Consider the following 25052-nt stretch of genomic DNA (forward strand, 5'->3'; position numbering starts at 1 on the left):
AGATGCAGAGCAGTCTTTTGGGACATTTGTGTTCAAATGTCTGTATCCTGCGTTCTGTGTCCGCATAAAGCATCCAGGTCTCTCAGCTGTAGGATAAAGACTTGTAGAGCCTGTACTTGGTGGGTAAGCTGATGGAACTGCTTGTCTACAACCTGCTCAGTCTGGCCATCGCTGTGGTCGCCATGGCAATTCTCATTCGGACCTCAGCGGTACTTGTACCTTCAACGATCTCTGTGTACCATCCTAGGACAGGGTTGCGCCCAAGTACTTGAATCTGATCACTCCTTGTAGCTTCTTGTCGTTCGTGGTGATTTCTGCACTGGTGTTGGTCGTTCTGTTCACCATGACTTTCAACTTCTCCATGCTGACCTTCATCCCGTATGCTCCTGCTCTTTAATTGAGTATGTTGGTGAGATCTTGAAGTTCACTGCTGGTGCCACTCATGAGGTCAATGTCTTCAGGAAATCTCAAGTTGGAGATGGGTCTTCTACCGATGAGATGAAGGTGTGGTGGTCATGGAGAGTCTCCTGGATTATCTGCTTATGGAAAAGTTTGAACAGGACGGGAGAGAGCACACATCCCCGACGGACGTCCACCGATGCCCTGAAGAAGTTCCCCTGCTGTCCTTTGAGAAGTACTGCACTTGAGGCGTTTCCGTAGAGTTCTTGAATGACTTTCACCAGCCCTTCGTCATTATTAAATAGTCTCATAACATGCCATAAGCCATCATGCCACACACGGTCGAAAGCTTTCTTAAAGTCAATAAAGTTGGTGTTGCAGGTGTTTCTCAATGACGATTCTGCAGTTGAAGGTCTGTTCCACTGTGCTACGCCAAGCTCTGAATCCAGCCTGCTCTTCGGCCAGCATGCAATTCCTCGGCCTTACTGTTCAATCGATTAAGGATGATGCGTAGCATGACTTTGCTGGGATTAATTATGACTGATGGTGCGGTAATTCTCGCACAACTTGAGGTTGCTCTTGTTCGGTAGGGGTATGACCAGTGACTGTGTCCACTCCTTTGGCCACTTCTTCTCCTCCCAGATCTTTTGGCACAGTCAATGCTGCAGTCGTTTGCTCTCCTCCGTGCTTAATCAGCTCGGTAGGGACTTGTCCACTCCCGAAGGTTTTCCTGCCTTAAGACTAAGTACTGCCTCATCCACCTATGCCTCTAGTATGGGCGTAATTTCGTCGTTCTGGTCTGGGATCGTTCTGAAGCAGACTGGAGTGCGGTTGAAGCGGATAGTTGTAGATGTCACTGCAGTATTCACCACATCTGTTTAGGAATGTAGCATTCTCGGTAAGGAGATTTCCATCAGCAATGAATATAACACTGGCCTTGGGCTGCATGGTCTTTGTGAGGGTCTTTTTGTAGGACTTCTTACTGCTGCATGCGGTCATCTCTTTATTGATGATGATACGTTTTTCCTCCATCCATTCCTCATTGGCCTCTTACATCTTCTTACCTTCTTGTTGTCTTTCTGGTAATCTGCCCTGGAGTCCAAGCTGGTGTACGTCTCATGCCTCAGGTCCATAAATACGGTCGTCACCCATTGCTTGTTATTCACTTTATCTCTCCTAAGCAGTACTTTGATCGATGAAAGTGAGACATCCTTATTTATTTATAGCGTTATTTATGCTTAAATATAATTAGAACACGATCTTCGCGTATATGTTGGCAAGCGCTCCCCCATTCACTTATTACTCCACGTCATGTGTCAGTCGTGCTAATGAACACTTACCAATTGTAAGTATTTTGATATTCCAAAGAGAACGTACTTGCACGTTGTCCAATTGAGTCTCTATCTGAAAAAAAGAACGGGCTTAATGCGTTAAGTGTCATCCTAGATTAGAATGTGAAGTCCGCACAGTCTAATCAGCGGCGACACTTTCCGCTTTTTTTACTTTTTCGTTTAATGAAAGTCATTCTAAATGATAATCCTGTTTAGGCGGAAAGATAAGCAGGGACGATATTTTACGCACATGCATTAAGCCCGGTTATCCCAGACCGAAGCTTAATATACCATAAATAGTACATTGAAGCGCAACACAGTAGAGAGTTCAACATGACAGTACGTTGAATGGCAATGAGTTCAACCTGACAGTACGTTGAATGTTAATGAGTTGTGGCTAAAACGGGTCAAACAACTTATTCGGGTCGACGGGACAAAATAAAGCAAACTGCGGGATTTGGGTCGGTTCTTTTCATGATTTAATTTAAAAATGAAAAATAAAACGGCATTTGATTACGAGTTTCTTTTAGAGAATTAATATGTAAGAAATACAGAAACTTAATATATATGAAGAAATAGTATAATTACAAGCAAGTACTAAACTCTGAAGCATGCTATTATTTATAAAGTATACGCCACATTGTTGAAAATGAATGTTAGTATCTTTTGCCACTTATGTCATTTTTTAACACTGTTTACTGGCTAAAACAATAAAAAGCACAGACACAAAACTACACATATACAGCCTTAAGTAGAAGTAATGCTTCTCTCACTTTATTGTGAATGCGAGAAAGAACGTATAAATGTTCGCTATAAATGCCGTTACAAGTTTGATGTCGATTTAGATTTTAATGATAAGTACCGTTTCAGAAATTCGTCATGTTTTTGTCCAACATATTTTTACCATTCTCAGAATAACATACATCGACTTAGAGGCATTAGGTGCATGTATTCTTTTAATTTGGAATGGAAACAACGCTTGAAATGAATTAGAAAACAATTTAACCCCAATCGTTTAATATATATACAAATTAACCCTACATCTGCCCCCCATGAAATAGCGGCGCGACCTTGTACCGTGGGCAAAAGTTTCGCGGTTAATATTTCGACCCCCGAATATGATTCGTTTTCGGTACCCGTTTGAGCCATTTTATTGCTGAACCTAAACGTTATCACGTGAAACTATAAATGAGGCATTCATTAAGATTAATTTTCCTCCTATGAAAATTAAATCAGTGGTAAAATTTGACTACCGTTTTAACAAATTTACAACGATACTTCAGGCTATAGATAATCCGTTGAAATAAAGGCAGTTTAACTGTAAGTTCATATTGATTGTTTTGCGTAATCTTATATCACAGTCTCTGTCCTGGCCTAAACCTTAAGTCACAGGGTCATTAATCAATACACGTTTTAATTTACTACACTTTACCACAATACGTTTCGTACAAGCAGCTAAGTTAAACGCTTTCTTAAACTTTGCAAATGCTTATTTACATTTTGTTCCGATCAGTATTGGAAAATTTTCAATACGTACATTGTAGACGGATTACGGACTTATATATGCACAATCACCGATATTTGTGATAAAGTATTTTGGCAGTGGTGTATGCGTTATTACAATATATGAATGTCTAAATATGGAAACTATTTCAAGTTTACTTTGACTTCAAATAAACCTATATTTCAATGATATCGTGTTATCGTCGAGGATATTTACGATAGTGAGTGATTTAAATATAAGCGGGGCATAAAATATACAAAGTGGATTGTTTTATTGAGGGTAAGAGCGTTTATTTTTTCCAATGCTATAAGTTATTTAGTTCAATTATTGCTTAAATTGATTCTACTGCGTCTAACGTTCAATATCTTATCTTTACTGTTTACATGGAAAGTTTTCTTCATTTAAGAGAAAAGTAAGTAATGAACATTGTTTATGCTTAACAAATGATCCAGTTAATTTCACTTCATTAACTCAGATATGTTTACTTAAAGGTATCGTTCTGCTATGCTTAATAGGTTTTGATTTGTTCTTATCGAGTCATTAATTCAAACGTGTACGTTATGTGCACAACGTACAAGGGTAAACTTCAAGCTTCAATTAAGAAAACTAAAAAGAATAATTAACGAATGGGTGATATGTATATATTAACATTGGATATTTATAAGCAAATACAGTTCGATTATTAAGTCAACTTAAATTGTAATTTCATTGTATATACTGGTTTCATGCAATCAATGTCGTTCATTTGATCATCCAATAGACATGTACTTCTTATTGGCGATTGGTTTGTTGAATTTGTTTGTTAATAAAACGATATTTTCTTAGGATATTACGAACGTGCTTTTTATTACATAGACAATTATTTTGAGATTCTTTAAATGTTATTATCATCGTTCTAGTATATTCTTCATTTGTAATAATGTACATGTAATCGCGTTTAACTGACAAAAGTGCTATATATATACAGTATTAGAATGGCGGGTGAATTCGTGTCTTACAGCTTAAAGGTAGCATAATTAATTAAAATGAAACATACGAGTATAACTGCGATATATAAATGAAACTTATCCCATTTATGTCTAGCGTTTAGAAAAAGGCCTTTGCAAATAGCGTAGACCCATGATGCGGCGTCTCATCAGGGTCTGCGCTGTTTGCGTAAAGGAATTTCTGTAAGAAATATTCTAAATATAGAAATAAATATACTAGACATCACAAATTTTGGAAATAAATTGATCCAATTTAGAAGGATGGGAAAGTCCACTAAGCATATATGGTATAAATGACATAGTGATTCTTATATACGTGGGATTTGATTAATACAAATTTAACCCATTTATGCCTAGCGTCCTGAAAAAGGACATTGCAAACAGCGTAGACCCAGATGAGACGCCGCATAATGCGGCGTCTCATCTGGGTCTGCGCTGTTTGCTTAAATGAATTTCTTAATGAAATATTCTAAAAATAGACATAAATATACTTGACACCCCTAATTTTGGAAATAAATTGATCCAATTTAGAAGGATAGGAGAGTCCACTGGGCATAAATGGGTTAATTCTGAATAAGCGGGATGCCTTAGAAACCATAATGAGGCTGACACTTATTCAAGAAATTTATAAACACATGTCAATATACAACATTAAACAACATCCAAAAACAGCAAAAACATCAGACAAATAAAAATTACTCTCTAATGACCACGTTTTGTTTTAACTGAGACACAAGTGTATTTTACTGACATTGTGAAAAGCTGAATACATTCCGTAAATTACTTTCCCGATGAAATATTCATAGATTTGTCTTTCATCACAGTCGGAAACGCGGAAGCGCATGTTGCAAAATCGATAAGGACGGTGTTCTTGATCTATCTACCCAGCATAAAAATCCACAAACCTAATGTTTGGGGTTGTTGGTCCCTGACCTATGATAAATGATAAATTACTCCGCCCCAACGAATGTGACATAATTAGACATTAAATTAAAATAAGGAAAGCGTGAAGGTTATTTTTAAAGGGCAATTATGTTATACCCTTTAACAGTATTTGTCGTTTTTGTCGTTAAATACTGTTAAGCATACGTTTTCTAAGAGCGAGCAATATCGGACACATTTTAATACGTAGTATACGCATGAATGTACTCGTCCGCCTCGGTAGTTACAACGGTACATGGTCATGCCATAGATATGGCTTTTATTTTGTTCAATTTTCCTTAATTAATATACAGATATGAAGAGTAACACTTTGAATGTGTTGTCACTTCTATAACTCGTATTTAAAATGCTGTCTAATGTGATAATTTTAAAGGTCGCCGTGGCGTAGTGGACATGGTGTCCGCCTATAGCATCCGGGAGGTCATGGGTTCGTGGGAGCGTTCTTTAGATCTCTCTAAAAGACACCAAGTACTGGTTCTAGTCCCAGGAAACGGACTCGACAGCGTTTCATATAAGCCTTAGGCTTTCGATGCAATCGAGCTAAAATACATAGGTTTTAACTAAACTAAACTAATATGTGATAATCAAAAAGTACATATCATCATACATAAAACTACTATAGCAAGACGTTACAATGTTATCATCAATGTAGTTCAAATCGATCAAGGAAATCTGTCGCCGCGGGTAATAGCCCGTGTCTATCGTGCATGCAGGCAGTAACCGCAATGCCTCATTGAGTTGTCGAGGCAATTACCCGCCCCGTGCTTTATCAGTGCACTGGGATAATTTGCTTGACGAGAAAATCGCTGAAATTCGATACAGAATTGATATCACGAAATCCTTAGATTGTCGCTATTCTTAAAGGGTTGTATTTATTGATTAAACAATAAGACACGAATATGTAATGTTTGTGATAACGAGTATTGCCGATTGTCATGTCTCTAACCTGTAGCGTCAGAACAATACGAAATACAAGAATAATTCTAATTGTCGTTTTTAAGTTGTTTGTAATTATAATTGCTGACCGTTCAAAACTACTAGATGAGACCATACCAACCGTAAATACCCATAGCATGTAATACACACTTGTTTTTTCCCGATTGTTAATTATTAACCCATTTATGCCTAGCGTCCTGAAAAAAGGACATTGCAAACAGCGTAGACCCAGATGAGACACCGCATAATGCGGCGTCTCATCTGGGTCTGCGCTGTTTGCTTAAATGAATTTCTTTATGAAATATTCTAAAAATAGACATAAATATACTTGACACCCCTAATTTTGGAAATAAATTGATCCAATTTAGAAGGATAGAAGAGTCCACTGGGCATAAATGGGTTAAATTTGGTCACATTTAAGAAATCCAAATAATCCGTACCGTCTTACATTTTGCAAAGCTTTTATTGTCACTATATCGCAATACTTGTATTCTTTCACTATGCTGTCACAGGGCCCGTTTAAGTATCGCTATCGTGTTTCATATTTTCCCAATTTCAGTACATACATTTTTGTCTCCTTTCGGTGAAACCGGAGAGCACTTATGGTTTGCGCTCTGTCTGTCAGTCTGTCTGTCTGTCAGTCCGTCACACTTTTCTGGATCCTGCGATAACTGTAAAAAATCTTCATATTTGTTCATGTTCCAACGTCAAGAATTCTGGTTGCTATGGCAAAAATAAAAAAATTAAAAAAAATTGTATCTGACAATGGTAAAGTATCAATGGTAGGCGACCATATTGCTTGTCAATCTCTTGTTATTAATAACCTGGGTTTTATAATGGGCTTGATGATAATCATGATGGGCTTGATGCTTATTATAATGGGCTTGATGATAATTATATCGTAATTTGTATAGCTATTCGTATGAGCCGTTCTCTGTGAAAAAGAGGGTTTAATGAATGCGCGTAAAGTGTCGCCCAGAATTAGCCTGTGCAGTATGCACAGGCTTATCAGGCATGACACTTCCGCTTGTATGATATTTTTCGTTTTTTTACGGAAAGTGTCGTCCCTGATTAGCCTGTGCAAACTGCAGGGGATAATCTGCCACGACACTTTACGCACATGCATTAAACCCCCTTTTCACAGAACGCGACCAATGTACATCTTATTGTGAGTAGGAACGTTTTTGTCAAACGGACATCTTATTCGTTCCTTTAACCATTATATCTCGTTCTGGAAAAACTGGACTTAATGCATGTGCGTCAAGTGTCGTAACATATTAGCCTGTGTGGAAAGGCACGACACGCTCCGCCTAAACTTGATGTTCGTTTACAATAGCCCCCCTGTAAACTAAACATTCCATAACAGCGGACATGCATTATGCCCCTCGCTTCGTGTAACCTTTTTGTTTATTAATGCACAATTTTTGTAACTACAGGTTGACAACTCGAAGGGAGATGAGCTGATAACAAAGCCACCGTCAAGTTTTGCAAAGAATCTCAATGTGCGCGGCTTCATGGAGCTTCTTTCGACGCCGCCCACCGCGCTCCCGGTCGTCCGGGAGCAAACTCAGTTTGTGGTCAGAACATTTCCAAGTGACCAGCTCGGACTTTCACCGGAGTTCTGCCGGAGCTCGCTGTATTTGGCGATCTGTGACAGAAATACCCAACGGACGTTGCAGTGCATTAAGAGAGGCAGTGACGTCAATGTCACGTGCACCAAAACCGGAAATACTTTACTACACGTGATTATGATTGAAGCATCGCCCATGACTGAGACCAAATATGTTCCGTTTGTTTATCAGCTGTCAAACGCTGACGTTAAGTTTGACGTCGCAAACTTAAACGGCGTGACGCCGATCCAGTTGGCCATAAAGCTACATTTGTTAGAACTAATGGTGGCGCTGATTAAATGTGGAGCCACGTGTGAAGTAGAAAGTCACCTTGACCTAATAACTTCCTGCTCCGGCCCAGTTGAATACGAGTTCCGCTCTGCGTACCGGAAGTTCGGCCCCGGATACTGGGAGCCGGTGTTAGAGGACAAGGCATTCAAAGTGAACGTTCTGGTTAAATCCTGGAGCAGAATCAACATTCAGAGAGGCGGAAAGACTCTCATAGAGTTCGCGAAAGAAAAGGGCGCGCAGGAGAAAATTATTAAACAGTTAATGGACAACGAAGTTTCAATAGAGTTCGCGCATGCTACTATCGCCGGCGACTATGACAGAATGATGCACCTTAGTCATTACACGGTTGACATGGAAACCAAAGACTACTCGCATAAAGAGAACTATTTCCAGCCATACTGTCCTCTAACGTTGTACGGGGCCGCCGTTAAGTACGGTCACAAGCACGTGCTTCCGTTGTTGAAAACCGGAAGTGTCGATGTGACGGTACGGCGTCCCGGCGCTCAGGATTCCGGAGAACCAGAACATTCTTCTGCAGTTTGCACGATATTATGACGTCAGGGCGTAGCTGAAAATTGTAAATTCATTATTATTTATATAGTTGTAACGTGAAATAATCGTTGTGTTTAACATAAATTTCACGACAGTTACGAAACATTTTATACATCAGTCACATGCTTATATTATACGTGATGGCAAACGTTGTTTTTATTATTAAAAGTGCATCATACCTCAAGTTTACGGCCATATCTTTTAAAACTGAAAAATGTTTAATGATAAAAAGCTTATGTGCATTTTTTTTAAATTGCACTATCTTTCGCATTATTTTTTTATAACAGTTTTGTTCCTGTTTTTTTTACAAAATGAATATCTGATCATTGCAAAATGTCATATATTATGTCGTAAAATTTGTTGTTTTGCATATTCAAAATTATTGACAAAACGAAAGATTTAAGCATAGTTAACAGATTGGATATCGTTATTTGAAGACAATTGTTACGCACGATAAAAAAAACATCCGATTAGATAACTTATTGACATCGAGGATATTTGTAGGATTTGGTAGAATATCGATTTTAATTCACGAGTGAAATATATTTTCTATGATCACGAATGAATTAAAATCATTATTTTCCCTAATCCAATAATATTGTATTTTATTTCATGTTTACAAATGATTATTCTTGTATATTTGCTGAAATAATGACGTCGCAATGTCATGAAAACGACTTCATTTCACATCATAACAATGAAAATTATCGAAAATTTTCACGGTTCGATGTTTTTTATATAGGTGAGGGCATTTTTATTAGCAAGGCATGTCTTGAATTGCGAACTTATTTACGACTTTGTATCGTCAACTCTAGCCATGCTAGTAGTCTTGGATATGAACTAAATGAACTGTTTATTTAAATATTGCAGTTGTATTATTTTGTTTCATTTATTGATAGATCTTTGATTAAGTATACTGTTCTCCGTATGGACTGAAGTGGTCTATAAGTAAAAACCTATCGCACTAGTTAAAAGCTCGAGAAGATCAAACAACCAAAGGGCATGATTCTGTAGTTGATATCAGACAAATAACATCTTCTGATTTGTATGCAGTTATAAGTAATACGTATGGCGAAAAGTAAACTTAGTTTTTTTCAATTTAGAATTTCTTTAAGTAAAAACTTTACTTTAATTACAGCACATATACGTAATTCTTTCTGATAGAGATTGAATGTTTCGTGTTTGAATCCAATATACAGGCTAATTACAAAACTTTGTCATTCTTCCAACATCAAACAGTGTTTGTATGGAGCAACGAGCAATTCACATAACTAACAGTGTTGTCAAAACAATGTCATGCTTTAAATGGCATATCTGTGATATTTTATATTATTTATTTTATTGAGTGTTATAATCACTACACATTATGTTGACAATAAACATGACAATGTCCTAAACGCTTTTCTGTGTTCATTTGTTTCATGGATGGTGTTAAATTGTGATCTAGATTGTTATTGTGTTCTGTCTGTCTGTTCGTATCTATCTTTGTTGATCCAATCCATCAATGGATCCATGGATCCATCCATCCAAAGATCCATCAATCCATCCATCCATCCACCCATCCATTCTTTTTTCTACCGTTATCTTTGTGGACCCAATCCATCCATGGGTGATGGATCCATCCATCCATCATTCTATCCATTCATCCATCCATCCATCCATCCATCCATCCATCCATCCATCCATCCATCCATCCATCCATCCATCCATCCATCCATCTTTCCATCCATCCATCCATCCATCCATCCATCCATCCATCCATCCATCCATCTTTCCATCCATCCATCCATCCATCCATCCATCCATCCATCCATCCATCCATCCATCCATCCATCCATCCATCCATCCATCCATCCATCCATCCATCCATCCATCCGCCCATCAATCTACCCATCCATTCTTATTTCTACCTTTATCTTTTATTTAATTATTAAAGTAACACAAACTTTGTTTATGTGCGCTGCATTTGACAGTGTTTAAATAAAAAGTCATGTTTATCGGCTGTTTTTACCAAGTTAATTGTTACAATTAAAGGGTGATCATCGTCGCAGGTGAGCACATATATTACGTGTGGATAGCGTCCCTTTACATGTATACTGCACGAATGCTTTCTATTTAATGTTGCAGTTGATAACTGTCAGGAAAATACGCGTCAGGTCAAGTAAGCGTACACATACATTTAAATTTCAAATATATTTTGTATATAAATGATTAAATATTATTTAAGACTTTTGGTGTTGATTGTTTTAAACACGATCTTCATATATACTTTAAAAAACGTTAACAATCAATACATAGAAAAAAAACAAATGGACAGCTTCACAAAACATTTTCGGCTACAACTTGCATAAATTAAATATTAACTTTATATAGACTTTTAACGTAGATATCGAATGTTGCTATTGCGGTTATGGTAATGGACTAACCAATAATTTATCTCTAAACAAAACACACAATATGAAAAATAATCGAAACAAGACGGATATTGTACCATTTACCTCTTGACGGATCCAAAATTTAAGAAAGTTAGACTGAACATTAAAAATAAAGACAATTGGTTTAAGTGTGAACATGTTCTTAAAATGATATAATATTGATTTAATCGAATAAATAATTCTTAATTCAGACCATATATTAATGACATAAGCGAAAAAGGTAGTCTATATAAAGGCACGCATTGATGTATTTTTCTTGAGTCTGTTTCTTTAGTATACACAAAGGTTTGCGTATACGGGTCCTGATATGAGCATCTTACGAATTATATTAAATTGCATACAATATAAAAATGCAGCGGTTAACTGAGAATGATGCACTTTTTTTAATATGAGCCTCGTTCTGGAAAATCTGGTCCAAATAAATGTGCATAAAGTGTCATCCGGGATCAGCCTTGAATGGACTTTCGCATAGAAAAGATTTTCTTTAAACAAATATTTCCATACATGACACTTTACGCACATGCATTAGCCCAGTTTCCATAGAACGAGGTTCATATATTGGGATGGGTTACTTTGCTCATACATTACTCGCTGTTTACGTCGTGCCATTCTGAGCCTTTTCAAGACCATAAATGAACATTTTGCATGGGTAAGTACCTAGGTATAGTAAACATGATTGATCGACGTTTATATTTCCATTCTTGCTTAAACTGTTTATTTGCAGTGACTAAATCACTCAACGGTAAGTATGGCAAAATGTTTAGTCAATGACAAAACGAGTTTTTGTGCTTTAGTTTGAAAAAATGGAGTTATATTTGTATGAAATGCAAACAGCATTTTTTACGATAAGGAAAATAACAGATTCTCTGAATATGTCTGAAACAGAAGTAATATTGCGTACGCGTTTTTTTAAAGAGTTATTATTGGTTCAAAGTATATTAAAATATGTATTTAATTAAAGGACACTGCATGTATTTATTTTCTAGTAAATACTTGGATACCTCTATCCATATTTGAGAGATCAAAGCTTTAATGACGCGTGGCTTAATGAATACGGTCGCGGATTCGCTCATAACTCTAGGACCGTTATTAACCATTTCGCTCCCAGAAGCCAAGTGAAAATGGCTTTTGCAACCAGCATAACACCAGAACGACCTGCAAGTAACTTACAGCAGGTTTAAGTTTTATGCTGTTTGCTGCTCATCCGTATATAAGGGTTGGAATTGAAGTCTTTAATTAAATTTAACTTTCTAAGGCACTACAAATGCGTGAATAAAATTATCACAGTGGTAAAGGGTTAACGATATTATGATATGAGCCTCGGTCTGTACAATCTGGGCTTCGCGCATGCGCGGAAAGTGTCGTCTCATAATAGCTTGTGCAGACCAAACTGGATTTTCGTTTAGAACAGACTTCCTTTTATTTTTTACCATAAAATCGGAGAGTGTCGTACCTGACTAGCCTATGCAGACGGCGAGAGGGTCTCAATAAGGATACCGCGTTGGATGTCATCAATTTCAAGTAAAATGTAGGTGTAAACAAGATTAGAACATATTATTTGCGTATTGGCAATGCTTTTAGTTGAAATTTAATATAAAGGCATGGATTATTAAAAATGCAGATCAAACTTGAAGCAAACACAGCATTGTTCGTTGTTTTACTGTATGCTGCAGAAAACTATCGTTTGTTTATTTTTCATTTCCTTAACTGTATTGCATGGTTATAGCAGATTATATAGCTAAGTATATTTAAATAGAACTAATCAGTACGATAATGCCGTGTTTAAAGTGTCATTAACTGGGTTCCTATTTCTACGCCACTGTTGCGCGGCGTTCATTGCACTTCATCGCGCGTTAACGATAATTCTTATTATAAATCCGTATTGATTCTGTACGAGTACTAAATCTGCTGTTTAGTCAGATATTGTAGACAAATTGAAGAACAAGAATATGTACCTGATGGCAAATGATCTATTTTGAAGCTTGATGATATATGTTGTATATTAGCCGTGCTCTGTGAAAAGGGGGTTTAATGCATGTGCGTAAAGTGTCGTCCCAGATTAGCCTGTGCAGTCCACGCAGGTTAAACAGGGACGGCACTATCCGCTTATATGATTTGTTTCGTTTCAATTAAGTCTCTTCTTATCAAAAGTCAAGTTTAGGCGGAAAGTGTCGTTCCTGATTAGCCTGTGCGGACTGCAAAGGCTAATCTGGGACGACACTTTACGCACATGGTGCAGCCTTTGACATTAAAGTCATAGCTTTGACTGTTTTGTAAGTTGTGTATCCTTTTCGCAACGAACACCATATTTTGCGTTTTATATTTTAATAGTGATAATTTTATTGCAGGAACCACAATTAGAATTAGCAAATGATAGCACTCGTAATATATTGAAGATTCTTCGCCCTCGTTGTTTAATTCCTATGCATCGGAACTCCATACAGTTGGTTATTACCGCAATAACCAACGGTTACCCGTCGATTATATCTTAATTATATGTGTCATTGATTTAATCGTTGATCAATGGCCAAGGAACCCCGTCCTGGGAAAACTGGGTTTAGTGCGTATACGCAAAGTGACGCCCAAGATTAGCGCGAGCAGCTCGCACAGGCTAATCAGACACGACGCATTCCGCTTTTATAGATTCTTTCGTTAATAGGAAACGAAATCTAGTTAATGCATATGCGGACTACACAGATTAATCATATAAATGATCGACGACACTTTACGCACATGCATTAAGCCCATTTTCCCAGAACGAGGCTCATATTATTAAGCAACACGCAGGTTAAACGTGCCGTCTGGTGCAACACGCAGGGTAAACGTGCCGTCTGGTGCAACACGCAGTGTAAACGTGCCGTCTGGTGCAACACGCAGTGTAAACGTGCCGTCTGGTGCAACACGCAGGGTAAACGTGCCGTCTGGTGCAACACGCAGGGTAAACGTGCCGTCTGGTGCAACACGCAGAGTAATCGTGCCGTCTGGTGCAACACGCAGGGTAAACGTGCCGTCTGGTGCAACACGCAGGGTAAACGTGCCGTCTGGTGCAACACGCAGGGTAAACGTGCCGTCTGGTGCAACACGCAGTGTAAACGTGCCGTCTGGTGCAACACGCAGAGTAATCGTGCCGTCTGGTGCAACACGCAGGGTAAACGTGCCGTCTGGTGCAACACGCAGGGTAAACGTGCCGTCTGGTGCATCAAAAGAACATTCATTTGCGCAATTTCATTCATTTTCAATACATGTTAGAGTGTATATGTATATTTATAATATTATGTAGCGAGTCAGACTTGGAAATAAAATGAGCCTCGTTCTGCGAAAACTGTTCTTAATGCTGTGTTTGCGTTAATTGGTATCCCAGAATAGCCTGTGCAGTCCGGTCAGGCTAATCAGAGACAAAAACTCCCACCTAAACTGAAATGTCTTTTAGAAGAGGCTGTTTCAAACAATAAAGTGCATTAAAACGGTAAGTGTCGTCCCCGATGAGCCTGCGTGGACTGCACGAGCTACTCTAGGATGACACTTAACGCACACATATATGCATTAACCCTTTCAGTGCGGGAACCGAATTTTGAAGGCCTTTGCAAACAGTTTGGATCCAGATGAGACGCCACAGAACGTGGCGTCTCATCAGGATCAAAACTGTTTGCTATTCTGATAATATTCTTTGAAAAAAAATCGAAGAAAATGCTAATTTTAGAAATTCAGCAGACGACATTTTAGCAGACGACAAATTTCCCAGCATGCAAAGGGTAAATTCCAGTTTTACCAGAACGAGATTCAAATAGCCAAGTCGCAAGGGCTGTGGAGAAATGGTCAGCTATCATAAAGACAGAAGCAATAACAATTTTATTATTAAAAATAAATACAATTATGAATTAAGTCATTTAAGTATAGTTTGCTGTAAGAAGTTAAACTTTTATAAACATACTGAACTTTTATGCTATGTAAATAATATTATAACACATTTTTATTGATTGTTACAAATTAGGCCACATTTTGGCAACTCGATCGATAAAATTTAAAATACCGGTAACTTATTACATTTTTAACCCGTAGTCGCATCAAAGCAACATAATTTTAGAGTGTGATATTTTTTTCAAATATCATATGTACATAATAATAATAATAATAATAATAATAATAATAATAATAACTTTATTTCACGAAGATAACACATTAAGAAATAGCATATCTTTTTTACAATGTGGTCTTCAAAAACACAGTATATGTAGATATAACTCAACAATGTCTAGCATACTGCAATCCGCCTTAACATAAATACAAAAGCATCATATAATGAAAATAATGATACTAATATAAATAATATTAATAATATAAAATGATAGTAATATAATTACAATAATAATAATAATAATAATAATAATAATAATAATAATGTACATAATGTACAACGTCAGCTTCATTGACAAGAAAATGTTAATGAAATAGATTGTTTTATGCAAATAGGTTAGGGACATTTTAAACAAGTACACACAATAGTGATGTTTAATGTATCGAAAAAAATGATCATGCAATGAAACCAAATAAGTAATTGTATGGCTTTTCAACTATAATTGAAACGTGATCCCACGATACGCTTTCTGAAACTGACAAGACACCACAGAACGCCATGCTGCTTTAGACACGATAATTTGACATTCAGCAATGCGGCTACAAACATGATTTCTTAAAAGATTATATTCCTTAAACAAATATATTTTAAATATTATTTTAATTATTTTTTAATCTTAAGGTATTATTTTAGCTCTATTGCATGGAAAGACGAAGGCTGATAGAAAAAAATATCGAGTCCGCTTCCTTGGGTAGAACCAGTACTTGGTGTCTTTTGAGGAGATTGAAAGAATGCTCCCACAATGGGTATCGAACCCTTGGTCTCCCTGTCGCTACACGGACACCATCACTATATGCAATTCGCCACGGCGACCAATTGATATTTTATTTATATGTTTGAAAGACGCGATGCCACGCAAGGCGTCACTTTTCAAGACGAGATGAAATGGACGCACGCAACACTGCTACACTCGCCAGACAGTATAAATGAATATCTACAAGCCGCGATACGGATAAAGATGTGATTCTGCAAAACGCGACACAGCGAAGCACAATACAGCGTTTGATGCGATACTATGATTTGTCGATGCTTCTTTTACAAGAACATATAATAATACTTTTATAAATTCAATTCTTAGTGTCGCGATACGACTAAATTATACAACCCGAATGCCACACGAAATGCAAAAGAGACAAAATGTAATTATGTAACAGCTTTGTTATGCGGTCATTAGAACAAATATCTACATACGCCTTGAAAATGAGGTATCGATGGGGCTTGAAAAGCAAATGAAGAGCACAGTAAACCGCATCCTCGTAATGTCACAAAAAGCTACATCCCAATTATATAGGGACGCTGTGTTGAAGAAAATAACCACCCCAAGACAAGCCTATGAACGTTCAAATAAAAAAACGTTTAAGAAGCGATTCCGCGCGCAGCAAGCCTTGTCAAGAAATAAAGTAGTAAATAAACCAAACATAGAAACCAAAACGCATTTCATTAAAAATTTAAATCAGTAAATAGTAATTCAAAAATTCAACACCCTAACACGAAATCAAATCAAAAGCATTTTCCTCGAAATTCCTTTTCAACGCCCACCACTACATGTTTTAGATGTATATTTCCACTGTTCTACACCAGTAGCTAAGGTTGAACAAGAGGGTTGCCTCCTTAAAGCCGAAACCATATCTTCAGCAGTCTATCCAGGCGCATTTAATGGCCTGCGGGTCCGCAACGTTTAGATACTCGTTACAGATATTCACAGAGTGTCTCTCGTCGGGGTACAGCGACTTTTCCAGTTTCTCCAGGGTTTTCTGGAACGAAGGGTTTAAGGACACTTGCGGGCGCTGCTTTTTCACCATGCTGTACGCCTGTCGAAGCAGGAGTCCTTCGAACTCAATCAGGTACTGGATCGCGAAAAGCGCCGCCCGGGACTTCCCTTCGAGACTGAAGATGAGAACCTTCTTTGAACATCGTCTAGCGCCCTCTATGAACTTATTGACCTCTTCGAAGTATTGATCTATGCCGTCGTTTTCTTCATCCGGGACCGATATGATCAGTTTAGACCTGAAGTGTTTGGATTCAGTCTGGCACAGGCACGGACAATGGAGCTTCTTCTGCGCCGGTATCTGCATTTCTGTCAGATTGCTGATGTCAATGAGGGACTCGATCTCCAGGCGGCACAGTCGCCGCTCATTATACGCAGCCTCGACGCTACCTATGAACATGTATTCCGTGACTTGAGCGATCTGTTCGTCCTTATACATGGCTGCACAAAGGAGTCGGTTAATTTTTAAATCGTCCGTTGGTGTTTTGGTTAATGGCGACACTGCTCGTCGCTCCTGCGGTCTCTCCTTCCCAGTACTCGTAGTTTTCTGTTGGCTAGACGACGGCTTAAGACTTGAACTCTTAACCTCGGAACTGTCTTTAGAGTGAGTAAATGACGTTGTGAAAATGTCCGGAACAGTGAGCTTGTTCTTCGACGGAGCTACCTTTTCCGAATGTGTACGTTCGAACGTTCCCAGGTCTGAAAAACTGTTGAAGTTAGTCGTCTTTTGGTCTAAGGTAGGAGTCCCGTTTCGGACAAGTTCCGGACAGGAAACGGTCAGCTGTTTGGTGCGGGACTTCTCGTATGAGAGTTTGAACGCGGCAGCGGACAGAATTGATATAGAATGTTTATGAATGGCTTGAATGAACTTTCCTTTCGTCTTGACGTTGTTCACTTGGGCGTTCCGTTCCGAGAACGTTTGGCGCCTCTCCTTTGCGGAGTCCGACGACGTAGAGCTCTGAGACTTTGTGCTCTCCAGGGAGCCGCTCCGGAACGCCGACAGCGGACTGCTATACACGTTGAACTTTGGCGATAATGCCCGGAAGTCCGAGGGGCTGTTGGTGAGACTATACGGGGATAGCGTCCCGTCCGTGGATTCTTTGCGACCGGAAGTTAAGTTGAAATCGAACACGCTTTCACCGCCCACCGACAGACGGCGCTTGTCCTGGGGCGGTAGTGTGGAGTCGATGGAGTTGTAGCGAGACAGCGGAGCCTGTAGGTACAAATGAAGACACATGAACGCTTTAGTATCCTTAAACTCAATTGAATTAAATGTATGTAGTAGTAACAGTATCATATTTTATATATTTTTAAACCCCTTATACTTTCTACGAACGCAATTTGCTAATTATGAATTTATACTTCTTACATTAATTTGCCCTCGACCACAAATTTCCAAATTTTACAAGTAAAGTTCATATATCCTAACAAATGCCTGGGCCATTATGCCCAAACAGCTTCTCAGAAGAAAAAATTAATATTCATAAAAGATTAAAAAATATGTGGCAAGTTCATGTCTTTCATTTTGTGTGATGCAGTTGTATTGCGGTTAGAGAGACATAGTGTTTCACAAACAGTTTCGTCCAAGAATAGCTTGTGCAGTCCGCCCAGGCTAATCAGGGACGACACTTTCCGCCTAAACTAGATTTTTGCTAAGAAGAGGCTTTATCTAAACAGAAAATATAAAAGCGGAAAGTGTCGTCCCTGATTAGCCTGTGCGGACTGCACAAGCTATTCTTGGACGAAACTTTACGCACATGCATTAAGCCCAGTTTTCTCAAAACACGACTCATATTGTCATGCCGGTTATATATGTTTAAACAATCAGAGTCACGGGTATTGGCACACGTGGTTTGTCTCCAATAAATGCAGGCAGCAGAAATAAAGATATGGGCTTGTTGCATTCAAAACTAACCAAATCATCACACTGATTCCGTCGACCAAACAATAATAGAATAATAAATACCGGTAAAACGCAAACTATTCACAAAAAAGCGAGGACATTAAATTGATAAATAAAATGCGCTGGGCGATAACTCACGTGACCGTCTGATGGCCTCGTTCTGGAAACGCTAGTTTCAGTCGCTTTATGGCGATGTGGGGAGAGTCCGGCGTCCTGTGAGTGGAAATTGAAGACCACCTGTAACACGTGACACGCAGCGTTTCTTTTTAAAGAAATAATTCACGTTGTACTGTTTATTTTAATAATTTCAATCACGCAAAGTTCTGATGGACAGAGCTGTGAGGTTTTGTATTTAATTTATATGTTTTTCAAAATATTAAAATTGTCTTTTTATGTGAGATCGCATTTATAAATTTTCATGAATTCGCACCAAAATCGAGAACTTATAGAAATGCAACGTACTTGACAAAATATCAATCATTACACAAAGGACGTTTTGCCTCAAGTAAACGTATGTGTGGGCCTTGTTCTGGGGAAACTGATAATAATAAATGTGCGTAAAGTGTTGTCACAGATAAGCCTGTGCAGTCCGTCGAGGCTAATCAGTGACGTTTGACCTCTAATCGCTCTTACATTGTGCTCCGTGCATCGGCTGTAGAAGGGGTCGACCCAGGGGCTAGTAAGGGGCCCTTACCTTGTGCTCCGTGTATAGGCTGTAGAAGTGGCCATTTCCAGGACTAGTCAGGGACCCTTACATTGTGGTCCGTGTATCGGCTGTAAAAAGGGTCGCCACAGGGACTGGTCAGGGGCCCTTACCTTGTGCTCCGTGTATCGGCTGTAGAAGGGGCCGCTACAGGGACTGGTCAGGGGCTCGCCTCGTTTCGCACTGGACATTATCGATCATCTGAAACACACGAAACCGAATATGTTACGGATATCTCGAGTCACTCTATCGCTCGTTGTTTCGGTGTGTCCGCCTTTTTTATGTGGAAAAAACTACTTTAAATTTACCATGCCATGAAATTGAATTTTGAAATATGCCATCACCATGAAGTGTAGATGTCCTTGACACTTATCTGATCTTAACTGATTGTTACAGCTATTTGCTCATGGCTTACAAAGTGATGCGAGAGTAGTGTTAATGCTGCTACAGCTGCTGCTGCTTCTTCTTATTTATTATGATGTGTATAATACGGTAATAGTAATAATGAGGTAACAATACTGGCAATGATAGAAATAGACATATGTGTCTTGTTCGGATAAAACTGGGCACAATGCATGTGCGTAAAGTGTCGTCCCAGATTAGCCTGTGCAGTCCGCACAGGCTAATCAGGGACGACACTTTCCGCCTAAACTTGATTTTCGGTAAGGAGGGACTTCCTTGAAACTAAAAATACCATTAAAGCGGAAAGTGTCGTCCCTGATTAGCCTGTGCGGACGACACTTTACGCACATGAATAAGCCCAGTTTTCTCAGAACAAGACACATATTACCACCGATAATAATTACTCATAGAAGCAAGCTATCATTTAACAATGTAACATAGATTATTGTCATGTGTCTGTCGCGATAACACAATTGAAACCCATATGGTTTGAAAACAACACGGTTTGATCATAATCGTAGCTATCCATGTAAACGCAAATTGTATTCACGTGTTTCTGTGCAATTTTTCGGCGGTAAGGTCAGGGCAATGTTCATAAAATCTTGAACACGCATGTCTAACGAATGTCAAGTTTTTTTTATGTAGTCATACAACCTACTACTGGATTATCAGTATATTTTCTGATTATTCATTATTTGAAACCCCAAACACATGTCGTTTGATGTAAAAAAAATATAATAGTTAACTAGTTCGATTTTTCCTAGCGTGGCTCTTTATTCGTGTTTTTTAGTAACATCAGCCGTTGTATGTTTTCATTTTAGTTTAAACCTGTCTATTTTAGCTGGATTACATCAAACGCTCTCGACTCCGTTTCCTGAACAATACTTGGTGTCTTTGGGGTAGACCTAAAGAACGCTCTCACCCGGGATCACGAGATCGAACCTGTGACGTCCCGATCGCTAGGCAGACACCTTATCCATTTCACCACGGCGATCTCATGTTTTTATTTTGCCATCTTATACGATATTATAATGATATTAATTACGGCCTCGGGCCAATACGGCTGTCTTCAGCTCAATAACAAAGTCAATACGAATTCAACTAATTAATGACAATTCTATTAATTAACTTTATAATATCATTCAGCAAGAAAAGCTTGAATTTCACTTTCAATCTACAGGTTTTACAGGCTGACGTGTGTAATATTATTGATTCATCCGCGTTGCCGGAAAGACAATTGGTTATTTTCAAATGCCAAAGCGGATAAGAGAGCGGACTATTCGTAATCGTGCTGAATTTATTGAGCGTGCGAAACTGTCATAGGGAGTTATGAGCATTATTATGTGGATTTTTTTTTAAAGTTAACGATACGTTTTATCACGCCGGGTATGCGGATACTTTGATAACAGATGGCACTTCGATACCAGATAACAACAAAAGCCACGCGCGAGAGTTGAGTTCTTCAGCTTTTTTTTGCATTTATGTTCTGTTCACTTGGTTTTCAGACACGGACCATTGTATGGTCGATTAATGGTATAGTACTTCGTATTGCGGAGCAAGAAAGTCGCGAAAAACAATCAGTGGATTATAAAAAAAGAGATAAAATTTCATCGATAATCGTCTTGAATTCGATGATCAGTACTTATTTCAACAAAATAAAAATACTTGGAAATAAATCAAGAACGTGCCATCTAATCGAAATAAAAGATAAATATGTCCATTAATGTTACAACATGTTACATTTTAGTTGAAAAGCGTATTTGAGGAAATTTAAATGTTTTAAGAGTCGGATGCCAAATTTTCATGGACACTTCTTTTACCGATCATCTCAAAGACAATGGCACTTTGATTCCAGATAACTCGACACTTTTTACCAGATATAACACACTCTATTTAGTTAATCAAAAATGCATAATTCGCTGTGGAATACTGCTATAGTAAGCAGGAAATAAATACAAATGTATGTACTGACGTAAATTAAAAACGAATTACCGATACATGTTCTTATCCCTTTGGAATATGATAATAAAAGGGAAAGGGAAGTGTAAAGTTCAATATAAAGGGAGTTTTCCAATATCTTTAAATTTTGTGGCTACGCATTAGTATCGTCTTCATGATGCGATTCTAATGAGCACCAATGACACAGGATTTTATGAGGTGTATTGGCCGCTTTAAGACCCTTTGCTCCCCTTATCTAGAGCCCTGCTATAAGTTCAATTGAACTCAGTCGTGTTGATCCACACGATCCGTTGTATTTTCAAATCTCTTAATCTCAATTTACCACTTAAAAATAAGTTTATTATTTAGACAATTATTTTCGGTCGTCACTTGAATTATATTACTTCAGAAATAAACATTTGAATCTTATTTAAAATGTGCACTTATAATATTAATTATATAAATTAACAGTAATAAGATTTTTGAAAAAGAACAACGCCATTGTTTATATTTAGATGTGTATACATGTAATTACGTTATGCATAGATTCCCAATGAGTCGGGCTTCACAATGCAAATTGATTTGTACTTCAAAATGTTTGGTAAGAATAGCCATAATATACATAAATGAATTTCAGGTAGAAGATAAAACTTGGTTATCAGAGTGCCCAATTTGTTGAAAGTCTCTGTTATCTGAGGTTCCCTATATCGGGAATCAAAGTATCCGCAACTTCATGAATACAAATGTACCACCTATTAAAACATGCTCTATCTTCATTTATAGATCATTGAATACTATCTACTTGAAGCACAGTGATTACTCTACATGCTGGAATATCAAACAATTTCTTGCAATATTTCTAAGTAGTTTTATTTTGTTGAAATGTTTACTGTTCATCCAGTTCATGCTGTTTTCCGACCGAATTGTCTATTTTGGGGGGAAAATCTACCATTCTTCCGTGATGTTTTTCTTTGCAATAGAAAAGGATACACCATTTATAAACTCGACCATGCACCTTGTCTAAAAAACTAATATTTATTATATAACTTTAAAAATAAGTGATGAACTTACCTCGCGCGTGGCTTTTGTTGTTATCTGGTATCGAAGTGCCATCTGTTATCAAAGTATCCGCATATACAGCGTGTTTATGAGCGCGGCGTTTTATCAATTTAAGGCAAACCAAAGCCGAAGACAGACACTTATAATAATTGTTAACTGTGAAAATTGCTGTAGCCAATAAAGGTATGAAGCATCTAATCGTAGCGAGCCTTTCGGTAAACTGCAATATTATATTTTTTTAAAGATTTAAACTGTTGCACCGAAACTAAGCATACAACTTCAACATTGCGTCCAAAATTGTCGAAATGTTAGATTCTTTTTCTGGTTTCTGATTGGCTGAATGTCGTGTTGGCCGACCTTTTCCCGTATTGGCCGTGTTTTTTTCCATATTTGCAGCCTTTTTCTCGTATAAGGCGAGTTTCGAGCTTTATTGGCGAGGCTCAACTTTTATGGGGCGAACAAATCGAACACATTCTCGTCTTAGTGTATAAAGTTAACTAAAAATAAGGCATATACATATATAAGCAGGGTGCACATAGAAGTATACGTTCGATCAATTAAGTCATGTCGCCCGATAGATAGAAATTCGCTCTGGGAAAAAGGGCTTAATGCATGTGCGTAAAGTATATACAATCCGCACATGCTAATCAGGTATGACACTTTCCGCTTTTATGGAATATTTCGTTTTAAAAAGTATCTTCTTAGCGAAAACCCAGTTTAGGCGGACAGTGTCGTCCCTGATTAACCTGTGTGCACTCGACAATATGCATGTATGAAATCCCGTTTTACAAGACTCAGGGTCATTTTGTGTACATATCCGTTCAAATGAATTATTCAGTTCAACTATTAGACATATATTGTGATTTTTGAAATGGATGACCGTCAAGAACAAGGGTCCTTTAATGGATGACCGTCAAGAACAAGGGTCCTTTAATGGATGACCGTCAAGAACAAGGGTCCTTTAATGGATGACCGTCAAGAACAAGGGTCCTTTTTGAAAGATCTGACGACCAATCGAAGTTAACAGCGAATGTTTACCTTACACCATCTAAACATGTATGTGATAGATGATATACGTGAAACAGATATGTTGCTCAAAAAAGCCCACTAGTTAAGCCGCGTAATGGGAAAACCGGGCGTAATGCATGTGCGTAAAGTTTTGTATCAGGGACGTTACGAACCGCCTCTACTGGATTTCCGTTTATAGGAAACTTCCTTTAAATAAACAAACACACGCAGGCGGAAAATGTCGTCCTTTAATAGCCTGTGCGGACCGAACAGACTAATCTGATACGACACTTTACGCACGCGAATTAAGCCCGATTTTCCTAGAGCGCCGACCACATTAAGGTTTCGGTGCTGAACAATCATGCTTTGGCAAAAATGCATGTTAACTTTTATTGACCGTAGGATGTTTTGAAGGACAGGCTCTTATGTAGCGTTTTAACCCACGTGCAAGTAGTTCTTTTCAACATCAAATAGAACTCTTGGAACTGTAAATTATAACGTGTACTATACGTATTTATCCCGAAACACCGGCTCTTAAATTTACAATTTATTGATATGTATTATGTGTGATTGTCATGGTTTGGTATGGTTTCTTGTTTAATCTGCTGATTAAAACATCATTGTAATGAATAAATACCCACCGCCACTTCAATAGGAGCCTCGCTCCGGGAAAACTTGTTTAAATGCATGTGCGTTAAGTGTCATCCCAGTATAGCATATGCGTTCCGCACAGGCTAATCACGGACGACACTTTCCGCCTTAACTTGAGTTTCGCTGAGAAGAAACATCCTTTAAATGAAAAATACAATACAATACAAGCGAAACGTATCGTCGCTGATTTGCATGTTCGAACTGCATTATCATTTCTACAAATATGTTATAATAAGGATTTTTTTCAATAAACATAATTAAATGACAATAATAACGATATCAAATTATTTGTAATATTTGTTTTTTTTTAAGTTTACTATACTAAATGTTTTATTATTTAACATAATATATATTTTATATTTTGCCATTAACATCTTGTACACTCTCAGGACAGGCTCTTAAAGCAATGTTCAAGCTGAAATGCAATTTAGTTAAATCTCCAAATATATCAGTTAACCCTTTAAGCGCTGGAACCGGATTTAAAGGCCTTTGCAAACAG

General features: G+C 38.0%; 2 protein-coding genes across 3 annotated transcripts in view; one reads left to right on the forward strand and one right to left on the reverse strand.

Annotated features, from left to right (window-relative positions):
• The first annotated feature begins 3156 nt into the window (after nucleotides 1-3156).
• On the forward strand, nucleotides 3157-10071 carry LOC127854038 (uncharacterized). 2 transcript variants are annotated; one of them, XM_052388956.1, is made up of 2 exons: nucleotides 3157-3513; nucleotides 7535-10071. In XM_052388956.1, exon 2 carries the CDS (start codon nucleotides 7613-7615, stop codon nucleotides 8552-8554), a length of 942 nt encoding a protein of 313 aa, XP_052244916.1. In that variant the 5' UTR covers nucleotides 3157-3513; nucleotides 7535-7612; the 3' UTR covers nucleotides 8555-10071. The 2 variants fall into 2 exon arrangements, with proteins under 2 accessions (XP_052244916.1, XP_052244917.1); XM_052388957.1 differs by lacking the exon at nucleotides 3157-3513 and adding an exon at nucleotides 3546-3646.
• A 4893-nt stretch (nucleotides 10072-14964) lies between these two features.
• The window catches only part of LOC127854037 (uncharacterized), a 28767-nt gene continuing 18679 nt past the window's right edge, over nucleotides 14965-25052 (reverse strand). Inside the window, exons 2-4 of the mRNA XM_052388954.1 lie at nucleotides 19609-19696; nucleotides 18931-19029; nucleotides 14965-18102 (exon numbers count right to left, since the gene is read on the reverse strand). Of these exons, the coding sequence (XP_052244914.1) occupies nucleotides 16753-18102; nucleotides 18931-19029; nucleotides 19609-19686 (1527 nt within the window). The 5' untranslated portion in view covers nucleotides 19687-19696 and the 3' untranslated portion in view covers nucleotides 14965-16752. The remainder of the gene's footprint in view (nucleotides 18103-18930; nucleotides 19030-19608; nucleotides 19697-25052) is intronic.

Source organism: Dreissena polymorpha, chromosome 12, assembly GCF_020536995.1.
Source record: "Dreissena polymorpha isolate Duluth1 chromosome 12, UMN_Dpol_1.0, whole genome shotgun sequence".
Lineage (NCBI taxonomy): Eukaryota > Metazoa > Mollusca > Bivalvia > Myida > Dreissenidae > Dreissena > Dreissena polymorpha.

Excerpts from the sequence above, each read along its gene's own strand:
- LOC127854038 (XM_052388956.1), top strand. The coding sequence starts at position 7,613 with ATGGAGCTTCTTTCGACGCCGCCCACCGCGCTCCCGGTCGTCCGGGAG.